Source organism: Pituophis catenifer, unplaced genomic scaffold, assembly GCF_029215685.1.
Source record: "Pituophis catenifer annectens isolate HBS135680 unplaced genomic scaffold, rPitCat1.0.hap2 SCAF_4, whole genome shotgun sequence".
Lineage (NCBI taxonomy): Eukaryota > Metazoa > Chordata > Lepidosauria > Squamata > Colubridae > Pituophis > Pituophis catenifer.
Genome location: NW_027256884.1, coordinates 27036525 through 27056206, shown reverse-complemented (window position 1 = coordinate 27056206; position 19682 = coordinate 27036525). Strand labels below are relative to the sequence as shown.

General features: G+C 38.1%; 2 protein-coding genes across 3 annotated transcripts in view; both read left to right on the top strand.

The window, feature by feature from the left end:
* The window catches only part of TM9SF2 (transmembrane 9 superfamily member 2), a 34822-nt gene extending 25122 nt beyond the window's left edge, over window positions 1–9700 (top strand). The window contains exons 14-17 of the mRNA XM_070943219.1: window positions 674–825; window positions 3178–3289; window positions 4463–4634; window positions 8491–9700. Of these exons, the coding sequence (XP_070799320.1) occupies window positions 674–825; window positions 3178–3289; window positions 4463–4634; window positions 8491–8558 (504 nt within the window). The 3' untranslated portion in view covers window positions 8559–9700. The remainder of the gene's footprint in view (window positions 1–673; window positions 826–3177; window positions 3290–4462; window positions 4635–8490) is intronic.
* Window positions 9701–14539: 4839 nt separating this feature from the next.
* Window positions 14540–19682, top strand: part of CLYBL (citramalyl-CoA lyase) — a 183631-nt gene continuing 178488 nt past the window's right edge. For both annotated transcript variants that reach the window (XR_011600369.1, XM_070943211.1), the window contains exon 1: window positions 14540–14622. Coding sequence is in view for 1 of the 2 variants with exons in the window: in XM_070943211.1 (XP_070799312.1) it covers window positions 14552–14622 (71 nt within the window). In the remaining variant the exon portion in view is untranslated. The remainder of the gene's footprint in view (window positions 14623–19682) is intronic.

The following is a 19682-nucleotide window of genomic DNA, read 5'->3' as shown; positions in this document are numbered from 1 at the left end:
GAGTTGGCAGAAAGCCCAGGAGCAAAGTTGCAGAGAAATCCCAATGCGATGATTAGTGAACTAAAGTTGTTTCTTGCAGCTTGTTGCAAGCTGTGTTCTTTCTCAAGTAGGCTAAGGGAGTGGCCAATTAGCCCCAAGCCTTACTCTCGAGGAGACCTCCTCCTGAGAAACCACTCCTGCCTTTTGGCAGCTCTGCGTGCCTGTGCATTGAGAAGAGGCTCCTCCTCTTCATCTTCTTCACTTAAAGGAGCCTCTGAAGGTTCTGAAGGCCCTGACTGAATCCCTGCCTCTGGCACCATATCTTCTTCAGCCTCCTCACTGTCTGACTCGAGTGCCAGCTGCACAGGCTGCTGGCGCAGCACCACACCAGCCTCCTCGTCGTCAGGATCAGCAACAATCCGCGCAGGCCGCTGGCGGGCCACAACATAACATGAGTTTGACACCCCTGCTCTAAGATCAATCTTTCTCAAGCTTAGTGATTTGAAAATGAATGAACTTCAACTTCCAGAATTCCCCAGCCAGCATACTAGTTGGAGATTTCTGGCAGTTGAACTCCACATATCTTCAAACTGTTGAGGCTGAGAAACATTACTTTAGATTGTGTGAAATACAGCTGAAATTATTGAAAACCAATTCCTCCCCCCCCCCTTTTTTTTTTTAAATACCTCTAAAGGCCATAGAACATCCAGTCCGTACGAATCAGATTCCTCGCCAGATTCCAGAACAATCATTTTATACAAAACCACTTCCTGGGATTGTTATGGGAGGCATTCTGCCCTTTGGATGCATCTTCATTCAGCTTTTTTTCATTCTTAATAGCATATGGTGAGTTTTGAATACATTGTAGTGCATAACTATTTTTTTTGTTTGTTTTAGGTTTGCACCTCTCTCTTGCAATTTTCTGTTGGGTCTGGTGGGCAAAGAAAACTGTTGTGAACATGTTACTCATACAGATATGTTTGCTATATAGTGATAACTTGAAGGACTGATTCATATAAAAGAATCTGTTGGAGACCCTGAATGTTACAATACACCTGGTTCCCAGTGGTTTGAATGTTCTGATGTGATGCAAATCTAACTTATCTGAGTGTTTTTATATTTGTGCATTTTAAAATTCGTAGACATTTACTTAATTTACAAATCAGTGCCATTTTAATGGATGCAGATAATTAGAGCAGCGGTAGATGATCTTCCTAGAACCGAATAAATGAGGCTTGTTCCTTGTTTTTGCAGCACTTTAAATAGAGTGGCATTGTAGGAATTAGTATAAACTGATTTTCTTATGAATTGCCCATCAGCTATGGTCTTAGTCAGAACCACCATCACAGGATCAAGTGCTATCAGAGCAGTGGTGGCGCAGTGGTTAGAATGCAGTACTGCAGGCTATTTCTGCTGACTGCCAGCTGCCAGCAGTTCAATAATTTGATTCCCACTGGCTCAAGGTTGACTCAGCCTTCCATCCTTCCGAGGTTGGTAAAATGAGGACCCAGTGAAGCAGTGTATAAGTCTAAGTGCTATTGCTATCGCTATCAACATTTGTTGAATGTTGATACGTTTAACTACACATACCCCAAAACAATGCATGTTACTTTATTAAAACAATCTAGAAAAACTTATTCTAAGGCTTTAAGGTCTCTGCAGGATGATGTTCTGCCTTCTTCTAAACAGAAAAAGAAATAAATTGGTGTCTTTGAATCTTTGTCCAGTAACTGCTTAGACAAGTGTTTTTGTTTTTTTTTTGGAATGGTTTGCTATTGCCTGCTTCCTAAGGCTGAAAGAGAATGTCTGGCCTAAAGTCACCCAGCTGGCTTTGTGCCTAGAGTAGGATTAGACCTTATGATCCCCAGTTTCTAGTCCAGTTTAACCATGAAATAGTTACAATGATCATGGGGAAGATTCTTCCAGTCAGAATCCCTAGACCAGTAAATTGCAAGTAAGTTTCAAAAAGTGCTTATATAATCAGAAACAACCTGTTGAAATGCTTTTCACCCAACAGCAGGTGTCCATAATATATATAATAAATTTATATATTTACAAGGCTATAACTAATATCAGTCCCCACCCCTTGTTGCATAATATCATTTATTATTAGTTTGATTTATATGCCGCCCTTCTCCGGAGACTCAGGGCGGCTTACAATGCATTAAGCAATAGCCTTCATACTTTTGTATATACCTGCTTAGTAGGGCTTTTTTGGGCCCCCCCTAAGCGGTGTTCTATTTTATACAAAGTCAGCTTATTGCCCCCACAAACCGGGCCCTCATTTTACCTTCCTTGGATGGAAGGCTGAGTCAACCTTGAGCCTGGTGAGAATTGAACTCGCAGTAATTGCAGGCAGCTGGCAGCTAAATGCTACTTTTAACAGTAGTTTAGTCTGCTGCGCCACCAGGCTCCTATCATGATGTAACGATATTCTAATCAGTTTGAAATAATAATGGATGTGATTATAACTTTGAACATACAGGGAAATAAGTGAACCAGTTTGACAAACAGAACTTGTTCACCCAAAGTAGATACTGGAATGTATCACATCCACAAGAAAGAGAAAACATAGGGGCATAGGTATACCCCAAAGAGGTAAAATGTAAGAAAGATAAATGAAAATCAAAAGAAATACGGAATAAAACAAAAAGTTACTGTTAGTTGGATAAAATATCATGTAGCATGTAAATCTAATAAAGCAAAGCATGATTGAAAGTCCAAGCTTTACAGATGGAAACTGGGAAAAATGGCAAAGCTCCCAAGCAGAAAGAGCATGTGGCTACTCTTTGTGAGGCTTGTATACCTTAATGGTTAGGCTTGTGGGTTGCTAGCCACAAGAGATAAAGGAAAAACTATACTTCAACCAACCACTTAAATCAGCATAGCTCAAAAAGAACAGAGAAAGCAAACACAAGACACCAGAAACAAGAATGACAGCATTCTGTAGAATCAAATGTGATAATATTGTACAAAAAACAACAACAACAAAGGCAAGTCAGCTAAGGAACTGAATACAAAGCAAAGTCAAAGCTATAACAGATTAAACAACAACCAGATCACCTGGATGAAACGCCTGTTATCTCATCAGGAGAGGCCAAAAGCAAAGTCACATTCATCAGGAAGTTCAGATGTCAAAGGCCAAGAGCTTGCCTGTCACAGTATGGATCCTATTTAATTTAAACTTCTGTTTTCCAGGTCTCATCAGATGTATTACATGTTTGGCTTCTTGTTTCTGGTGTTCATTATTTTGGTTATTACATGTTCTGAAGCTACTATTCTACTTTGCTATTTCCATTTATGTGCAGAGGTAAGTTTCCCAAATAGGTTGTCACAAGGTAATCTATGTTTTGCTGTGTTTAATTAAAATAAGATAAGAAAAGAGGACGCATTTTCTACTGATTGTCTCCCAGAAGGAGAATTTAAAGACTTACCATAGGGACAGTGTTGTGGGGTTAGAAAAAATTAACAAGGATTGATTGATTGATTGATTGATTGATTGATTGATTGGATTTGTATGCCACCCTTCTCCCAAAGGACTTAGGGCAGCTCTCACCAATAAGAAACAGAAAATACAAAAGTTAAAAGACAAATTAAAGCAGAATATCCAATAAATAGGATTAAACGTTGGAATACAAATTCAAATTTAAGATTTAAGAATTTTAAAAGCTACAAAATCAGTTTAGAGATGGGGGGAAGGGAAAAATATTTCCCAAGTACCAAGAAGTTTGTTCTTAGCAGCTGGAAAAAATATCTGCAGAATGAATGCTTAATCACTGAACTTGAATACTGTATTCCACGGATATAAAAGAATCGTTTTAGTTTGGCTTTGTTCAAACATCCTAAACCAGATTTTATTACGGCTTGGTGAGATTAATACAATCTGGTTTGCACATAACACTAAAACACTCCTAGATTCACATATCAAACCAGAAACAAACCACATTAGATTTGTAAACCAGATTTAGATTTGTGTATGAACCATACCTTTTATGATCTTACTAGAACAGAAGAACAGAGAATCAGAAATTGTCTGTCATAGTTGAAACTGTTTAATAAATAACATCCAAGATATATTTTGTTTTGTTTTGCCAATTAAACCAAGAACCCCAAATACAGATTAGCAAAGTATTATATAGAAGAGGATATATTCTCAATCATGGATTACATTTTCACAGGCAGGAAAAGCTTCTAACTCTATGTCATGAATAATCACTCATTCTTGCTTTCATCTCTGATCAACATTCCTTCACTGTTATAGAAGTATTCTAAAATGTTCACCCCTTTAATGCTACATTTAGCTATAACGGAGAACGTGTCTTAACACGATAATTGCAGATGGTGGTGTCCTCTTAAAAAGTTCTAAACAGAGGCGTATTCAGCATAACATGAAATGGAATGTGATATATAAAATAGATTTAACTGCACCCGAGAGCTCTGTATTTTTAGAAGCATTTCTAACCTGTTTCCCTCTTTATTGTAGGACTACCACTGGCAGTGGCGCTCCTTTCTTACGAGTGGTTTTACTGCTGTTTATTTTCTAATATATGCAGTGCATTACTTCTTTTCTAAGCTTCAGATTACGGGTACAGCAAGCACCATTTTGTACTTTGGCTACACCATGATAATGGTCCTGATCTTCTTCCTTTTTACAGGTAATGTTGCTTGATATACAAAATGCCTGCAGAAACACTAAACTGGTAACTAATTTGAAACGAAGGATGTGATGAAGCCAGACACTGTGTATCAAACATTTTTATTTCATTTAAAGCCCTATGTGTAATCTAGAAATTCTGCATACTTGTGCTGGGGATCACATCTTCTGAAATCAGGCCAGGGATAAATTAGTATTTATGTTTTTAAGTTTAGATTCTCAAGATTTTTAATTTGGCTGTCAAATAGCCACTTTTCATTTTTGTTCTTGTTTTACAGTCTGGGCTGTATCACACAATACATGTAATAGCTGTCATGTCTAAAGTTATGAAATATTTTAAATAATTTTTGTTCCATTAAAGAAGAACCCCTAAAAACACAATAGCTTGATAATTTCTGTGTGGGAATGGTTCCTCAAATCTCCTGCAATACAGGTAGTCCTCGAATTACGACCCCAGTTGAGCCCAACATTTCTGTTGCTAAACAAAACATTTGTTAAGTGATTTCCTCCCCCCTCCCCCATTTTACGACCTTTCTTGCAACAGTTAAGTAAATCACTGCAGTTGTTAAGTTACTAATACAGTTAAGTGAATCTGGCTTCCCCAATGACTTTCCTTAAAAGAAGGTCGCAAAAGGGAATCACATGACTCCAGGATCCTACAACCATCATAAACGAGTGAGTTGCCAAGTGGCCGAATTTTGATCACATGACCATGGAGATCCTCAAATGGTTGTAACTGTGAATAAGTCATAACTATTTTTAGTGCCATTGTAACTTTGAACAGTCACTAAATGAACTGTTGTAAGTTGAGGACTACCTGTAGTGTTAGGATATCTTCCATTGTAGTTAATATGCTTTAGTGTTCATACCTTGACTTGCTTCTGTACTGTATTGCATCTGCTCTGTTAGTTGCTATGTGCAGGCAATTCTTGAAAGGTAAGTTAATGCTATCGCTTTAACTTTTGACTTGGTAAATGTAAATTCCTTTTCTCTTACAGTGTAGCATACTCCCAAACTTTATTTTTAGAGTTACGAATACTTGAAAGTAAACTGATAATATGTCCTGTATTTAAATGGATACACACTGCTTTACAAAAGGCATTATTAAAATGTAATTTTGCCAGCAAATGTAATGTAATAATAATGTAAAAGAAGCTAATTTGACTCCCTTAGAAGGGGGAAAAAATCTTTTTTTCAGATTTTATGTTGAGTCTTTGCTCAAGCTAAGGGTATCTGTAGAGTATGGTAAACTAAAAAGTCAAGATGGCAATATGGCGGTGTGATTGAAGCTTTGCCTGTTTTCTATGGGTGATGCACATAAAAAATGGGCCAAATTTTGATTACATTATGGGGTTGCTTTTTGCCTCTTTCGATTACACCTGTGGACACCCTTTTGCTTTTGTACCACAAGAGACTTGGCAACAGTGAATCTTCTGCTATTTCACCATACTGAATTAAATACCAATTCATATAATGGAATTTTTGCTCCCACAACCCACCTGCAATTGTTCATGAGGAAAAAAGGTTGTATATCAAAAAGCACATCATAAATTTCACAAGGCTAAAATGAAACATCCTAGGATATTCAGTCCTAGAGGCATTTTAAGTTCCTGTCAAGTTGATATAAAAGCCAAACCGAGGACCTCCTAATTGCTGTATCCAAATGATTATATTGCTGCTTACTCATCTGTTTAAAATGGTCAGCCTCAAGAAGGGTTTTGATGGTGCCCTGCTGTCACGGCAGTAGAGCACATGCTTGGGGCATTTGCTTCTCATATGGCATTCTGGGTCATTGATCTGACACAGCAAGCAAGTTGCTGGAAGCTACGCGACAAATCCGATTCACAGCTAGGTCCACAACTGTGTCTTTGACATAGTAAATGAATCTGTTCAACATCAGTGGCTGAGCTAATATGAAAAAAAAAATCAATGCGATATCATTCAGTTTTTGGTGAAATATTTATAATGCGTAAAACTATTGTGAATTTTCAAACCCTCCAAACTGCCGTTAAACGTATATGACACATGAGGCCTTTCAGGAACAAAAGGAAATGGTGCTTGTCCTTAATCATCTTATTCTGAAATTAATAATTTACTCATTATTCTCTGCTATATGAAACAGGATTTAGAATTTGTACATATTCTGCGAAGGAGATCTGAAATGCACAGAAATGTATATTGGCATCTTTTAACTATTTAGCAGCTTGTATTTCAAAGAGTTCTTTGATACTTTAAACCAGTAGTAGTTTACCTGAGCAGCTGGTTATTTTTTCAACCATGAACAGCTATCAAATGTTGTTTCTCTCTAGAATAGCTTTTTGTTTCAAGAACTGGTCAGTGATATGCATTATAGTAGATTTAAAATCAGCCAAAAATTGTGAAATCAGGAACCAAACCATGCATATATTTATCCACAATTCTTTTAAAAGCCAGGACCATCTCTTTGCCTCTTTTCCAAATTTCATTTTCTCTGCAGAGATGATCTTATTTCATTAGGGTTTTTGTCAGTGGTGGGATTCAGTCAGTTTGCACCACTTCGGGAGACCCGGTTGTTAACTTTCTGAGCAGTTGGGCAAACTGGTTGTTGGAAGAAATCATTAGGGCAGAGAACTGGTTGTTAAATTACTTGAATCCCACCACTGGTTTTTGTACCAGAGATGAAATAGTTCTATTTTTGTATGTTACGTTTTTTTTCAGGCAAGCTGACTCTAAGCAAGGCCGTTCCACCCTTCTGAGTATTTGGGCTAGCTTTTCTGTGGTGCTTTACCAATTTTACAGAATTTTGCACAGCAACATAAATTTTCTTTCATTTTTTTTGAATACATGACAAATGGCTTCTTCCCAAATTCAGTGGGTGCTGATACTTTAAAACAGTAACCAAGGACACATTGGATGCAAGCACCTGTAAATTTAGGAGATCTTAATTCTGAAGAAATAGGGATAGATTGACACTTTGGGGTGTGGTTATGACAACAACTATATATTGCACTTTCCAACTTCAAAAGTTAAAATGTAAGAAGGTAGCTTTAGTAAAGATAAATCAGGACCCGAGGATAAAGCTGCCAAGTTACAAGAATATTTACAAAAGAAAGTATGATGCTTCTAACTAACAATAAGAGATGCAATTTAATATTTCAGGCTATAAATAATATGAAAACCTGCCTATAGATAGCTTTTTTTTCTTTTTACTATTTTCTCTTTTTTCCTCTTGTTCTGTTAAATGAACATTTTTTTAAAAAAGAGTGGAAAAAGGATTGTTTTCATGCTCAGGCAGAAGAATGTATGGAAAGCTGAGGGTACATATTCAGTTTTCTAATCTATACATGGAAATGCACCACAGAAAGAAGAAAAGTCATTAATGCACATTCCTATCTATATGGTTATTTTTTTCCAAAGCAAAAATCCCTGTGCTATCTTTACCTCGTCCTTCTCCAGATGTGAGGAGAGGTTTAACTTTAATGACAGATGGTCTGCATTCTTGCTCCACAAAACTTTCTCTTTCAGGAAATGCAGATAGAGCTCAGCTTATATGGCAGGGGTGTCAAACTCACGGCCCGCAGACCGGTTGCATCATGTGCTCCGCCTGGTTTAGCGAAGGGGGAAAAAGTCCCGATACGTCACGTGACACCGCAAGTTTGACACCTCTGCTATATGGCAAGCAAGCTGTCTTTGGCACTGTGCCAATTTAATGTTGTGGCTCTAAATATGATTCCTGAAAAAGTAATTACGATGTACTGTAAGAGAGAAAGCATTAAAATAGACACACTAATGTGCAAAATTATAGATTTTTGTGGCCTATTTTATTAATGTAAGATGACCAGGTATGAATATTGATGCAGTTTTGTGTTTATTTGCAGGAACAATTGGATTTTTCGCTTGCTTTTGGTTTGTGACCAAGATATACAGTGTGGTAAAAGTTGATTGAAGATACTCAATGCAGACACTATCAAATTAATTTAAGTACATGATTTTGGAAAAGAATGTAAGCTTTATCGAAAGTACTTAGTACTTTCTGAATGATAAATATACATTTTCTCTCATTCAAATATTTGTATTTTGCAATCTGTTTTCACTTCGTATTCTTAATGAAGACTGAATATAAATGTATGCATTTGTAAATATTGTTATATTGGGACTTTTAAATTCTAATGACTGGTTATAAGTGCTGCCTTGCAGGATTTAATAATTCTTCTGAAAGAATAGTTGTAAATAAAGTTTTCTAGGTTTGCTGAATGGGATTGATTATTTTTTCAAAGTAAAGAACTTATTTCTATCATGCTTCTGAAGATTGACTCAGTGTATTGCTTGTAATTTGAATGTTTTTGTTTCATATGAAGCCATGGCCATAAATCCATCTCCCCCCCTCTCCCCCCCCCCCCCCCCGTGATTCTGTTTGGTTCTAGTGGTGTTGGCCTTTGAGATTCTGTGCCTCCTAAGTTATGCAACCTAAACAATTCATAATAAATGAGCTATGTTCAGTTGATTATTACCCATTATAAATAAATAAATAAAACCCTGTAAATAGAAATATATTGATAAGTTTTAAATATGTAGATTGGGTTATGTTTTTTGAGTAAATCATGCTACATAAATGTAATATTCATGCACTACTTAAAAATGACATTTCATAACTATACTATAGTCTCTCTCTTAATCCACTACATAACTAAATTAAGAGTGGATAATATGATGGAAAAATCTGCAAGATGTATTACCAATTGTGTTCCCTGCAGATTTTAATGATACATATTATGCAGAATGGACTATGGATTTTTTTTAAAAAATAGAACTATTTGCTTCAATTAAAGAAGTAAATTTGTTAGATGAATTAAAATTAATCCACTTGCATCTCTGAAAATTGCAGTGGAAACTTGTTTACTGTGTTGAGTTGTCTGAGTTGAGCAATTTACCTGTTAATAATCTCTGCATGTTTTCTAGAAGAGCACACCTGTTGCCATGTAATTGCATGTTTCAACAGATCACTCTAAGTTTTTTTTTCTAGTATTTCTAAAGAGTATAAACTGATGTGTGAATATTAAAATCCAATAAAATATCTTTTGTTAATAACCTGAATTTTTAATTTGGTCCTGTAAGCTTCCATTTACACAAATGTTCAATCCAGAATACCTTACAGATTTTAACAAGCCATGCCAACGTTCCTCAGATTTTTTAACAGCCAGTCTAAATATTTGCTAAATAATTGTTATTGCAGCTTGGGTCCTCTTTTAGTAAAATTATTTGTGTAGTTATACCAGGGCTGGATGTTGGTTTTAGCTGCTATAAAAGTGAAGCAGCATCCTTGATTGAGAATGCTAGCATAAAGTATCTGGCTTAAAGAATTCCTTTAATATATTCAAATTTGTATGTCAGGTTTCCGTGGAGTCAGAGAATAATTTTAAATGGAAGACTCCTCTGGCAGAATAGATCTCTTGACTACAGGTAGTCCTTGATTTACAACAGTTCATTTAGTGACCATTTAAATTTACAATGGCATTGAAAAAAGTGATATGACCATTTTTCAGTTACAACTGTTGCAGCATCTCGATGGTCACATGATCAAAATACACATGCTTGGCAATTGACTCACATTTATGACGGTTGCAGTGTCCTTGGTCATGTGATCACCTTTTGCAACCTCCTGACAAGCAAAGTCAATGAGGAAGCCAGATTCACTTAACTGCGTTACTAACTTAATAACTACAGCAATTCACTTAACAAATGTGGCAAGATCGTAAAATGGGGCAAAATTCACTTAGTCTCACTTAGCAACAAAAAATTTGGGCTCAATTATGGTCGTAAGTTGAGGACTACCTGTGCTTGTTTTTTGTTCTTGTTTTGATTTTTTATTTTATTTTTTATTTTTTGCTTACCCTCCCTCAAACTCTTTATATGAATGAGTGAGTGAAGCAAAGGGAAATGCAGGAAGCTATTGTAGTTGGAGGCCCTTGAACAAGGGAAGGTCCTTTTATATTTATGCAGGACTTAAGATATTTCTTTCATTTCTCAAGGAGGCTTCCAGTAAAAATGCTATGCAGGAGAAAAAAAAGAGACATGCAAAGCATCTCTATCAAGCACGAAGTGCCTCAGTTTGAATTTCAAGTAGGCTGTTCCAGCCGTGTTGAAAGCATGCAAATTTTTGAAACAGGGCCGATCTTGTATCTTAAAAAGCAGCAGTTCTCAACCAGGAGATATGGTTCCTTGTGTACTCTAGAAAATTTCAAGAGGGTAGCAGGTGAAACGTGGGCCCTAGCATGTGCCAGGAAGCCACAGAAAAGTCATCTTCTTGTGCCATATCCGTCATTGGAGGTTGGTGATCATGTTGGCAATCCTATTTTTGTCAACAGCCGCATGAAAAAGTGCTGCTGAGTTTTGTCCAAACCAGTCCCTTAGGTTTTGAAGCCATGATGTTCTTCTTCTGCCTGGACCTCATTTGCCTTCAATCTTTCCCTGGAGGATTAAGTGAAGGATGCCGTATTTTTCTGGGTGTTGCAACACATGTCCAAAATATTTTTTAACTTTCGCTTTTTAATGGCTGATGATTTCCCTTTGCTTTCTCAGGTGGCTTATTACCTCATTTGTGATTTTGTCAACCCAGCTTATACGTAACAGCCGTCTGTAAATCCACATTTCAAATGCTTCTAGTTTCTTCAAGTGGTTTTCTGTCAGAGACCAACTCATTACTCTGTAGAGCAGGATAGAAAAGATGTCTTAAAAGACAGAAAATCTGACAAGCCTGATTTTCACTCTTAGGCTTATGTCGTGACTGCAGAAGACCTTTTTCATTTTGAAGAATGCTGTTCGAGCTTTCTCTATCCTTGTCTTTACTTCACTGAACATGTCCCAGCTGAAAAGAAGTATACTGCATTGCAAAAAAGAGCCTGGTGGCGCAGCAGACTAATAGCCTGTTATTATCATTCAGCTGCCTGCAATTACTGCTGGTTCGAATCTCCCCAGGCTCAAGGTTGACTCAGCCTTCCATCCTTTCTAAGGTAGGTAAATTGAGGACCCAGTTTGTGGGGGCAATAAGCTGACTTTGTATAAATATACAAAAGTATGAAGGCTATTGCTTAACGCATTGTAAGCTGCCCTGAGTCTCCGGAGAAGGGCGGCATATAAATCAAATCAAATCAAATCAAAATACTATTTTGCCAATACCAGATAACGCACTAGTTACTGTTCTATATCTGTATCTGGTAATGGAACCTACAGATGGGCCACAGGAGAAAAACAAGTTTGGAAGAGCAGCATGGGCAAAAAACCTTGAACGCTGTACAGGTAGTCCTTGACTTACAACAGTTTGTTTAGTGACCATTCAAAGTTACAACAGCACTGAAAAAAGTGACTTATGACTATTTTTCACACTTATGACCATTGCAGCATCCCCACGGTCACATGATCAAAATTCAGGTGCTTGGCAACTGGTTCATATTTACGACGGTTGCGGTGTCCTGGAGTAATGTGATCCCCTTTTGTGACCTTCTGACAAGGAAAGTCAATGGTGAAGCCAGATTCACTTAACCACCAAATTACTAACTTAGCAACTGCAGTGATTCACTTAAAAACTGTGGCAAGAAAGGTCGTAAAATCAGGCAAAACTTACTTAACAAATGTGTCACTTAACAACAGAAATTTTGGGCTCAATTGTAGTCTTAAGTCGAGAACTACCTGTATTATATCATATGGCAAGGGAGATGGAAATGAAGGAAAATACTTGAAAACCTTATTCTAAAGGAACTTGTTTCATTTTAAAGTATTTGTACTCTTCCTGATAAAATACAAAAAATATTTGATGAAAAAATGTACGTTTTTCAGATCTGAAAGAAAAATAGTTCTTTCCCTTTATCATTTGGTAGACATGTTAGAAATTTATAAAATTTATATAACTGCCCATTTCAATACTTGCCATCCACAACAGCTTACAAAGTTAACAGCAAAAACAATACAAAAACCAAAATAAGCGCCATCAAAACAATAACTATTAAAAAACCATAAAACCTGCTGACATTTCTTTCCTAACATGCAATCAATTTGCAGGCTTTCCACCAACGTCACCAGATCTCCAAGGTAAGATAGCAAGACCACATCTTCAAGTGCCAATAAAGCCAACATGGTTAGTGCAAGTCTACCCTGGAGTGGGTGGGAATGATGTTACAAAAAGCAGGCACTGCAGCACGAAAAACTGGGTGTTAGGAGCAGAGAGTGTATTTAAAGTCTGTGGCACCCTACATAGTAGGGACTGAGGGTGGGATCTCTCCTGTCTCAACACCAACTGAAACTGGTCACAAATCAATTTAAGATAGGGCTGAAGTTGTAAAGGATGTGGATTTGTTTAGCTATAAATTGTAATAGTATGTGGGAGTAACCTTGGGAGTTTCTGCCAAGGGAATAGTTAAGTGGCAGAATAGCTTAAAGGCAGATAGTGGGTCTAAGCAGTTGTGGGATTCAGCCAGTTCGCACCACTTCAGGAGAACCGGTTGTTAACTTTCTGAGCAGTTTCCAACTGGTTGTTGGAAGAAATCATTAGGGTAGAGAACTGATTGTTAAATTACTTGAATCCCACCACTGGGTCTAAGGTTGTAAAAGGGAGGGAACTGAACTTTTGTCTCATAAGATTTTGCCACTTTAGCTTTACAATGAAGTTGTACAATTAGTTGATCTGGTTGTGTTTCTTACCTGGAATGCTCTGCAAGGCCAACAAACATTTTCCACACAATTTAGTGACATCTGCTTTTGAACCATCAAGTTTAGGAATTACCAAATCCTTAAGTATCTGTTAACCTACAAGAATGTCCTTCGCTCAATATCTTAGTTAAGATTTAATGGCAGATTTCCTACTCTCCCTGCAATCATGATTATGGGATAAGGCTGCTACCTTTATGGCTAGTTTGCACACTGGTAAACTGGGGCTTAAATGCTTTGGATGAATGCCATAGTGTGGTCAGTGAACAGTTCCAGGCACGAGTTAATTCAGTCAACCACAATATGAGATGCGTTTCTGCAAATGCAACCTGCGGGATTAAGGCATCAGATTCGATCGTGAGTTCTAATCCCACTTTAGTATATAAAGCCAGCCAGGTGACCATGGGTTAGTTACTCAACCCGAGAAAGTAGACTCTGGCAAACCGCTTCTGGGGGTGGGGGTGTGTGTGTGTGACGACATTGCCAAGAAAAACTGCAGGGTTTTGTCCCGATAGCCTCGAGAACGGGACATAATTGAATTGGTGGAAAGGAAAAGCCAGGACGATCCTCCTTCCCTATCCAACAACGAAAAGATTAAAGAGAAAATAATCTGTTTTATTTTTACTCCTAACGTCACCGCCCCAGCCAGGCCCTCTTTTAATTTTGCAAAAAAAAAAAAAAAAATTAATTAGTAATTGATTAGTAATTATCAGAAAGGGAGCTCCTTTTGATGTTTTTTTTTCTTCCTTTTTATGCGCCGCAAATACTCATTGCTTAGTTCTCGCTTTTTTTCACGCCTTTCCCTAATGCATTTTTTGCAGTTATTCTCGCAGGGGTTAAGTACTTAGGAGATAACCTCGGGCGTTGCCGTGCATCTTTATCACGGAATAAGCCTCGTTGACCTCGTTGATGGTTTCTATTAAAACTTGCCCGCAATTCTTATTCTCCCCTGCAACTCTTCTGCAATGCACGCAGTTGCGAGTTTATTCAGAGCAAACAAATTCCCTTTTGTTTAGCACGGCCGAGTCACTATCAGGATCTGTCCCGCGGCTGTTCTGGCACGGAAGATTCACGTGCAGACGAGCTTCGGCGACACGCCTCCTTCCTTAGTTCCTCGAAGGGGCGGGGCAAACAAAAGGGGCCGGATTTTCCGCGCCTGCGTATCTCACAGGTGGCGACAGAACTTCTCCACCAATAGGAGAAGACGAGGGCGGGGCCAGGGCGAGACGAAGGACGGGAATGATGGCGTCTGCGGGAATGGGACTACGGCGGCTCCTGGTGGCCGGTTCGAAAGCGAGCAGGAGGCGAGTGTGAGTGTCGCGATGGAGGGGATTGCGCGTGCGCTTTCCGAGAACGGCACGGGAGGTGGCGGGCTTTTCCCCCCCGTTGTCCTCTTTTCCGTTGCCACTTCTTAAAGCCGTCTCCAAGGCAGCTGATTCCTGATGTTGCGGAGCTGCTCGGGATAGTTTTGCTACCCCTTTAAACTGTGGGAATGCACAACGCCTTTAAACTGGGTGGACTTCGACTCCCAGAATTCCCCAGAGCCAGCATGAGAGTTAAAGTCCACCCAACTTAAAGGGGCTGGGACTGAGAAAGCCTCAAATGTAATTACGGTGCATATGTTCCAGAGAGTCGATCTTGACTGATTTTGCAATAGCTGAGCAGCATCCAGCCTGGTTTGTCCTTGGAGGGGAAACCCATCTGGAAGCCCCTGGTTTTACAATTAGATTGGGAAGTCACACTGGAAGAAGATGGTGGCGGATGACTTGCATACTGCTGCCAAGAAAACAAGATGGACAACAGTCCTTTCATGCTGCATATCCTTGGATCACCAGGAACTGAGTTCAACTAGTGGGGACACTTTATCTTATCATCATTGTGTGGAGATTATTTAAAAACGGTCACCTGGTCCCTCTAGTTTTCTTCGGTTTTTATTATTATTATTATTGTGCCTTGGAGTCAGTGTTGACTTCTGACAACTTCGTAAACAAATTCCCTACAATTTCTTGGCAAGGTTTTCTGGAAGTGGCTTGCCATTGCTTCTTTCTTAGGGCTGAGAGAGATTGACTGGTCCAAGGCCACCCATCTGGCTTAGTGCCTAAAGTGGGACTGGAACTCATGATCTCCCAGGCTCAAGCCCGGTACTTTAACCACTCTACCGGTCTGGCTCTGCAATTCTTAGGATTCTAGATCCCATAATCTTCAAACAGCATAGTCTAAGCTTGAGGAAGGTGGGGTGAAGAATGACAAGAGCTGTCCATGCTTACTTAGAAGTGAGGCCATGAATTCAAAACACCACACTGTGATACAGATCAGAGGAATAATAATAGTAATGAAAGTACATGCCGCCTGATTCCCAATGACTCTGGGCAGTTTACAATTGCTAAAAACATTTAAAAGCAAAGAGCAGCTGGCCATAAAAGGCAGGGAATTGGATTTCTAGGGAATAGAGAAGCAGAGAGGAATGCATTATTAGGGCAGATCTTGACAAAATCAGTGGCTTGCTCAGTGAGATAGGACTTTTGACAAACTAAGTAGTGGCATTTACACCCCTCTGTCCTTCCTGGTGTGTTAATGTGAGAAAGAATTATTTTTTCTTCCATGAATGTCCTTCGTTTAAATTAAGGCAGTCCTATATCATGGGTATTTAGCATGAGCGTGCTGGTTGGGGAGTTCTAGAAGTTGAAGCCCATACAGCTTGCCGAAGCTGAGAAACACTATAGTGGAGAGTCCAGCTGTCTTGGAATCTGCTGGTTGCTGAACTATTTTACACAGATTTTGCTGATGTGACACCTGACTTCAGCCTTTTTTCAGTGGAGACATTCTGTCTAATGTCCGTCAGGCTGGTCTTTACAGTTGGAAATAAGCATTTTTGACAGACTTCATTTTGCTCTTTTGTAATTTGTGTTATAGGCAAAGATAAATGGTGGGGACAAAAAATATTTCAACTTTAGCCAAATTTCTCCTTATCTTAATTAATAGACTGGCCCTGAAAAAACTTTTTACATTGATTACCACTTATCTATGAGTTGCTTTTTCTGAACACTAGATGGAGCTAATGTAATGAATGCTGAAAAAATATTATGACCAGTTAATCAGACTGAGAAAAAAATTCTTGTCTTACAATATTTTAGCAAACACAATTTTTAACAAATCTAAAATATAAATGACCAATAATATTGTATCTTTCAAAATGTTGCCAATTGCTTTTTAATATGTAAATTGAGTAATCTCTTGCTTTTTTGTTTTAATTGGAAAATTAATTGAAAAAAATATTTCTAATTGGAAAAATGGAATCTTAATACACCAAAAATTATTTGAGTAAAATGTTGTTTCTATAAGATTTGAGGTTTTTGAAGTTTTCATCTAAGTTGCTTTTATCCATGCCTGTGTCAAATGTTTTTGAATGTTTTGCTTTTGTATTATTCGTATTGCTTTGCTTAAACTTTTAATTAAAATGCTTGTATTTGCTGAAAATGATAACGATACTTAGTTGCTAATTGGATTTTGGCATCACCCAAATCTTAGCACAAACCAAATTCGGTCTTAAGAAAATTGGTTTTACAGAATGAACTCAATTGTCAGTTTCTTAAGTATCTTGCTTGTTAATGAATTGGGACTGGCTTGGACATAAAACCAGAAATTAGAATCAGTTTCTGCCATTTGCACTGAGTGCTAGAAGATATATGGTTGATTGTTATGCTGTGATATCATATTGGAAAGTGGTGGGAATGGGAAGACAATATAATTATAAAATTATACTGTAAAAGTTATGAGGTAGATGCTCCAGTTCCTGGCTTACCTGAACGAGGATGAGCCTGTTCTTCTGTGGCTTGCAGTGTTGGGTGTGCTTATTTAAATGCTACAAAAAAGCATTCTTAGCCCGCTCATAAAGTTCTGAGGATTTTTATGGGGGGTAATTTGATGGTTGAGGGTTGATGGAAAGCTAGTTGCGTTTTAACACTAAAAAAATCTTTTCTTAGATTGTGAAAGGCTTTCCTTAAGATTGAAGATAGTGAAGTTCTTTTGTTGCAAATTGAGAATTTATTTATGTATTTATTATTTTTATAAACAGCTCAAGGCGGTGAACATATCTAATATTCCTTCCCCCTCCTATTTTCCCCACAACAACAACAACCCTGTGAGGTCAGCTGAACTGTGTTGGCTTTCATGCCTAAGGTGGTAGTACTAGACCATGTAAATTTAACAAATAAATAAATAACCTTCTTGGTGCCTTAATAGCAATAGCAGTTAGACTTATATACCGCTTTACAGTGCTTTACAGCCCTCTCTAAGCTGCTTTATGGAGTCAGCCTCTTGCCCCCAACAATTTGGCTCCTCATTTTACCCACCTCGAAAGGATGGAAGGCTGAGTCAACCTTAAGCCTGGTGAGATTTGAACTGCCAAATTGCAGGAGCCGGCAAGCAGCAGAAGTAGTCTGCAGTACTGCACTCTTAACCACTGCACCACCATGGCTCAACCACTAGACCAGCTACAGGTAATTTTTGGTTAAGGAATGCCCTCTTTAACAACCATTCAACATTATGACCATGCTGTAAAAATAGTTTTAGTGGTCCTCACATTTAAAACCTTCACAATGTCCTGTGATTGTCGTTTGCAAGATTCACAGCTGGCTTCTGAAAACAAAAATCAATGGAAAAGCTGACGGTTGCAATCCCATGATGTCTCACTTATGACGAGTGGAACTGATGTAAGTCTAGCACAGTTACATGTTTTGCTTAATGACTGTTGTTTAGTGACAGATTTGCCCATCTCAATTGTGGTCATTTAGTAAGGACTACCTGTATTCTGATAAGCAGATAGTCTGCTTTTTAAGTGATTCTCATTAAATCTGATTCTGGAATATAGTCTTTGAATAATTTCTATAATGGTTGGTGGGGGAGGGTAGATAGAAACAAGTGATAAAGCATGGTTACGACATCATGGAGCGAAACCTGTGATTTGTGTCAGATGCTGGGATGTAAGTACATAAGCAGACACGACATCTGTATCCCCAGGCCACTGTTTTGATGTAATCAAAGTTTGCAGCAGATGGTTTGACTGGGGTGGGTGGAACGTAAATCTGACCATTCTTCTTTCTCCCTCTGCCCCACTTACTAACTTTCTTCAACCTGGTGCTCTTCACTTGAGAGTACATTACAGTGCTCATCATTTTCAGGACACTGTCTCCTTCCTCCTAAGAAGTAGGAGAATGGAGTTAAGGGAAGCGTTTCTTGAACAAAAATAGGATACCACATAGTTATATCTATGAGATTTATTTTCATAATCCTGGAAGGCCTTTTTGAGGTCTTTATTTCTGCTTCCTTTTTTTATATGAATTGATTGTTATAGAAATAAGTGTCTTGCTTCTTGGTAAAATGACTGTTCACTTTTGTATAAGTATATTGTATAAGTCTCTTATACAATAAAAAAAAAACAAGAGAAGAAACTCAGAAGCCTACGACAGGCCAAGCCTGCTTTATAAAATATAGGATCCCGATTGTAGTTAAACATTTTAAGAGAGACATTTTATCCTGAGCTTTCAGGTGAGCTAATTTCCCCAGGTACTGTAAATTTAGTTTTTTTACATCTGCACCTAATTTGTAAAACAGACTTAATGAGAAACTTCAAATAGTTTAAACATCAGTTACAATGATGGCAAGGTTTTAGAGGTCCAGTAATCTGTCCATGTTGGTCATTGAAATGTGATCCCAGCTGGATATAATTAAGGACAGATGTCATTCCAAGACTTGAAAATGAGGGCTTTACAGTTGATGCTAGGAAGCTACTAGGCTGATTGTTATTACTCTTCATTTGCTGTGCAAGAGTACAGTTATTAATTTCACATAACGTGGATAAAGTTTTCAAACAATGATACATCTGCATCTCCTCAAAATGGCTTATAAAAGGTTTAGTATTGTTATTAATTGCCATTATTCACAGTGAACGTAAAAAGATGATTTTATGGATTGTTGGAATGTCGAATAAAGTTACTAGAACGGAAAAAAGGGAATGGGCAGCATATCATGCAAATACAGGTAATTCTAAACTGATAGCCACAATTGAGCCCAAAGTTTCTGTTGCTAAGCAAGACAGTTGTTAAGTAAGTTTACCTCATTTTTACAACCTTTCTTGCCACAGTTGTTAAGCAAATCATTTTATTTAACCCGGTTTGTTAAATGGATCTGGCTTCCTCCTTGACTTTGCTTGTCAGAAGGTTGCAAACGATGACCACACGACCCCAGAACACGGCTACTGATTTGAATTTTGATCATGTGACCATGGGGATGCTGCATTGGTTGTAACTGTGAAAAACCGTCATAAGTCGCTTTTTTCAATGCTATTATAACTTTGAACAGTCATTAAATG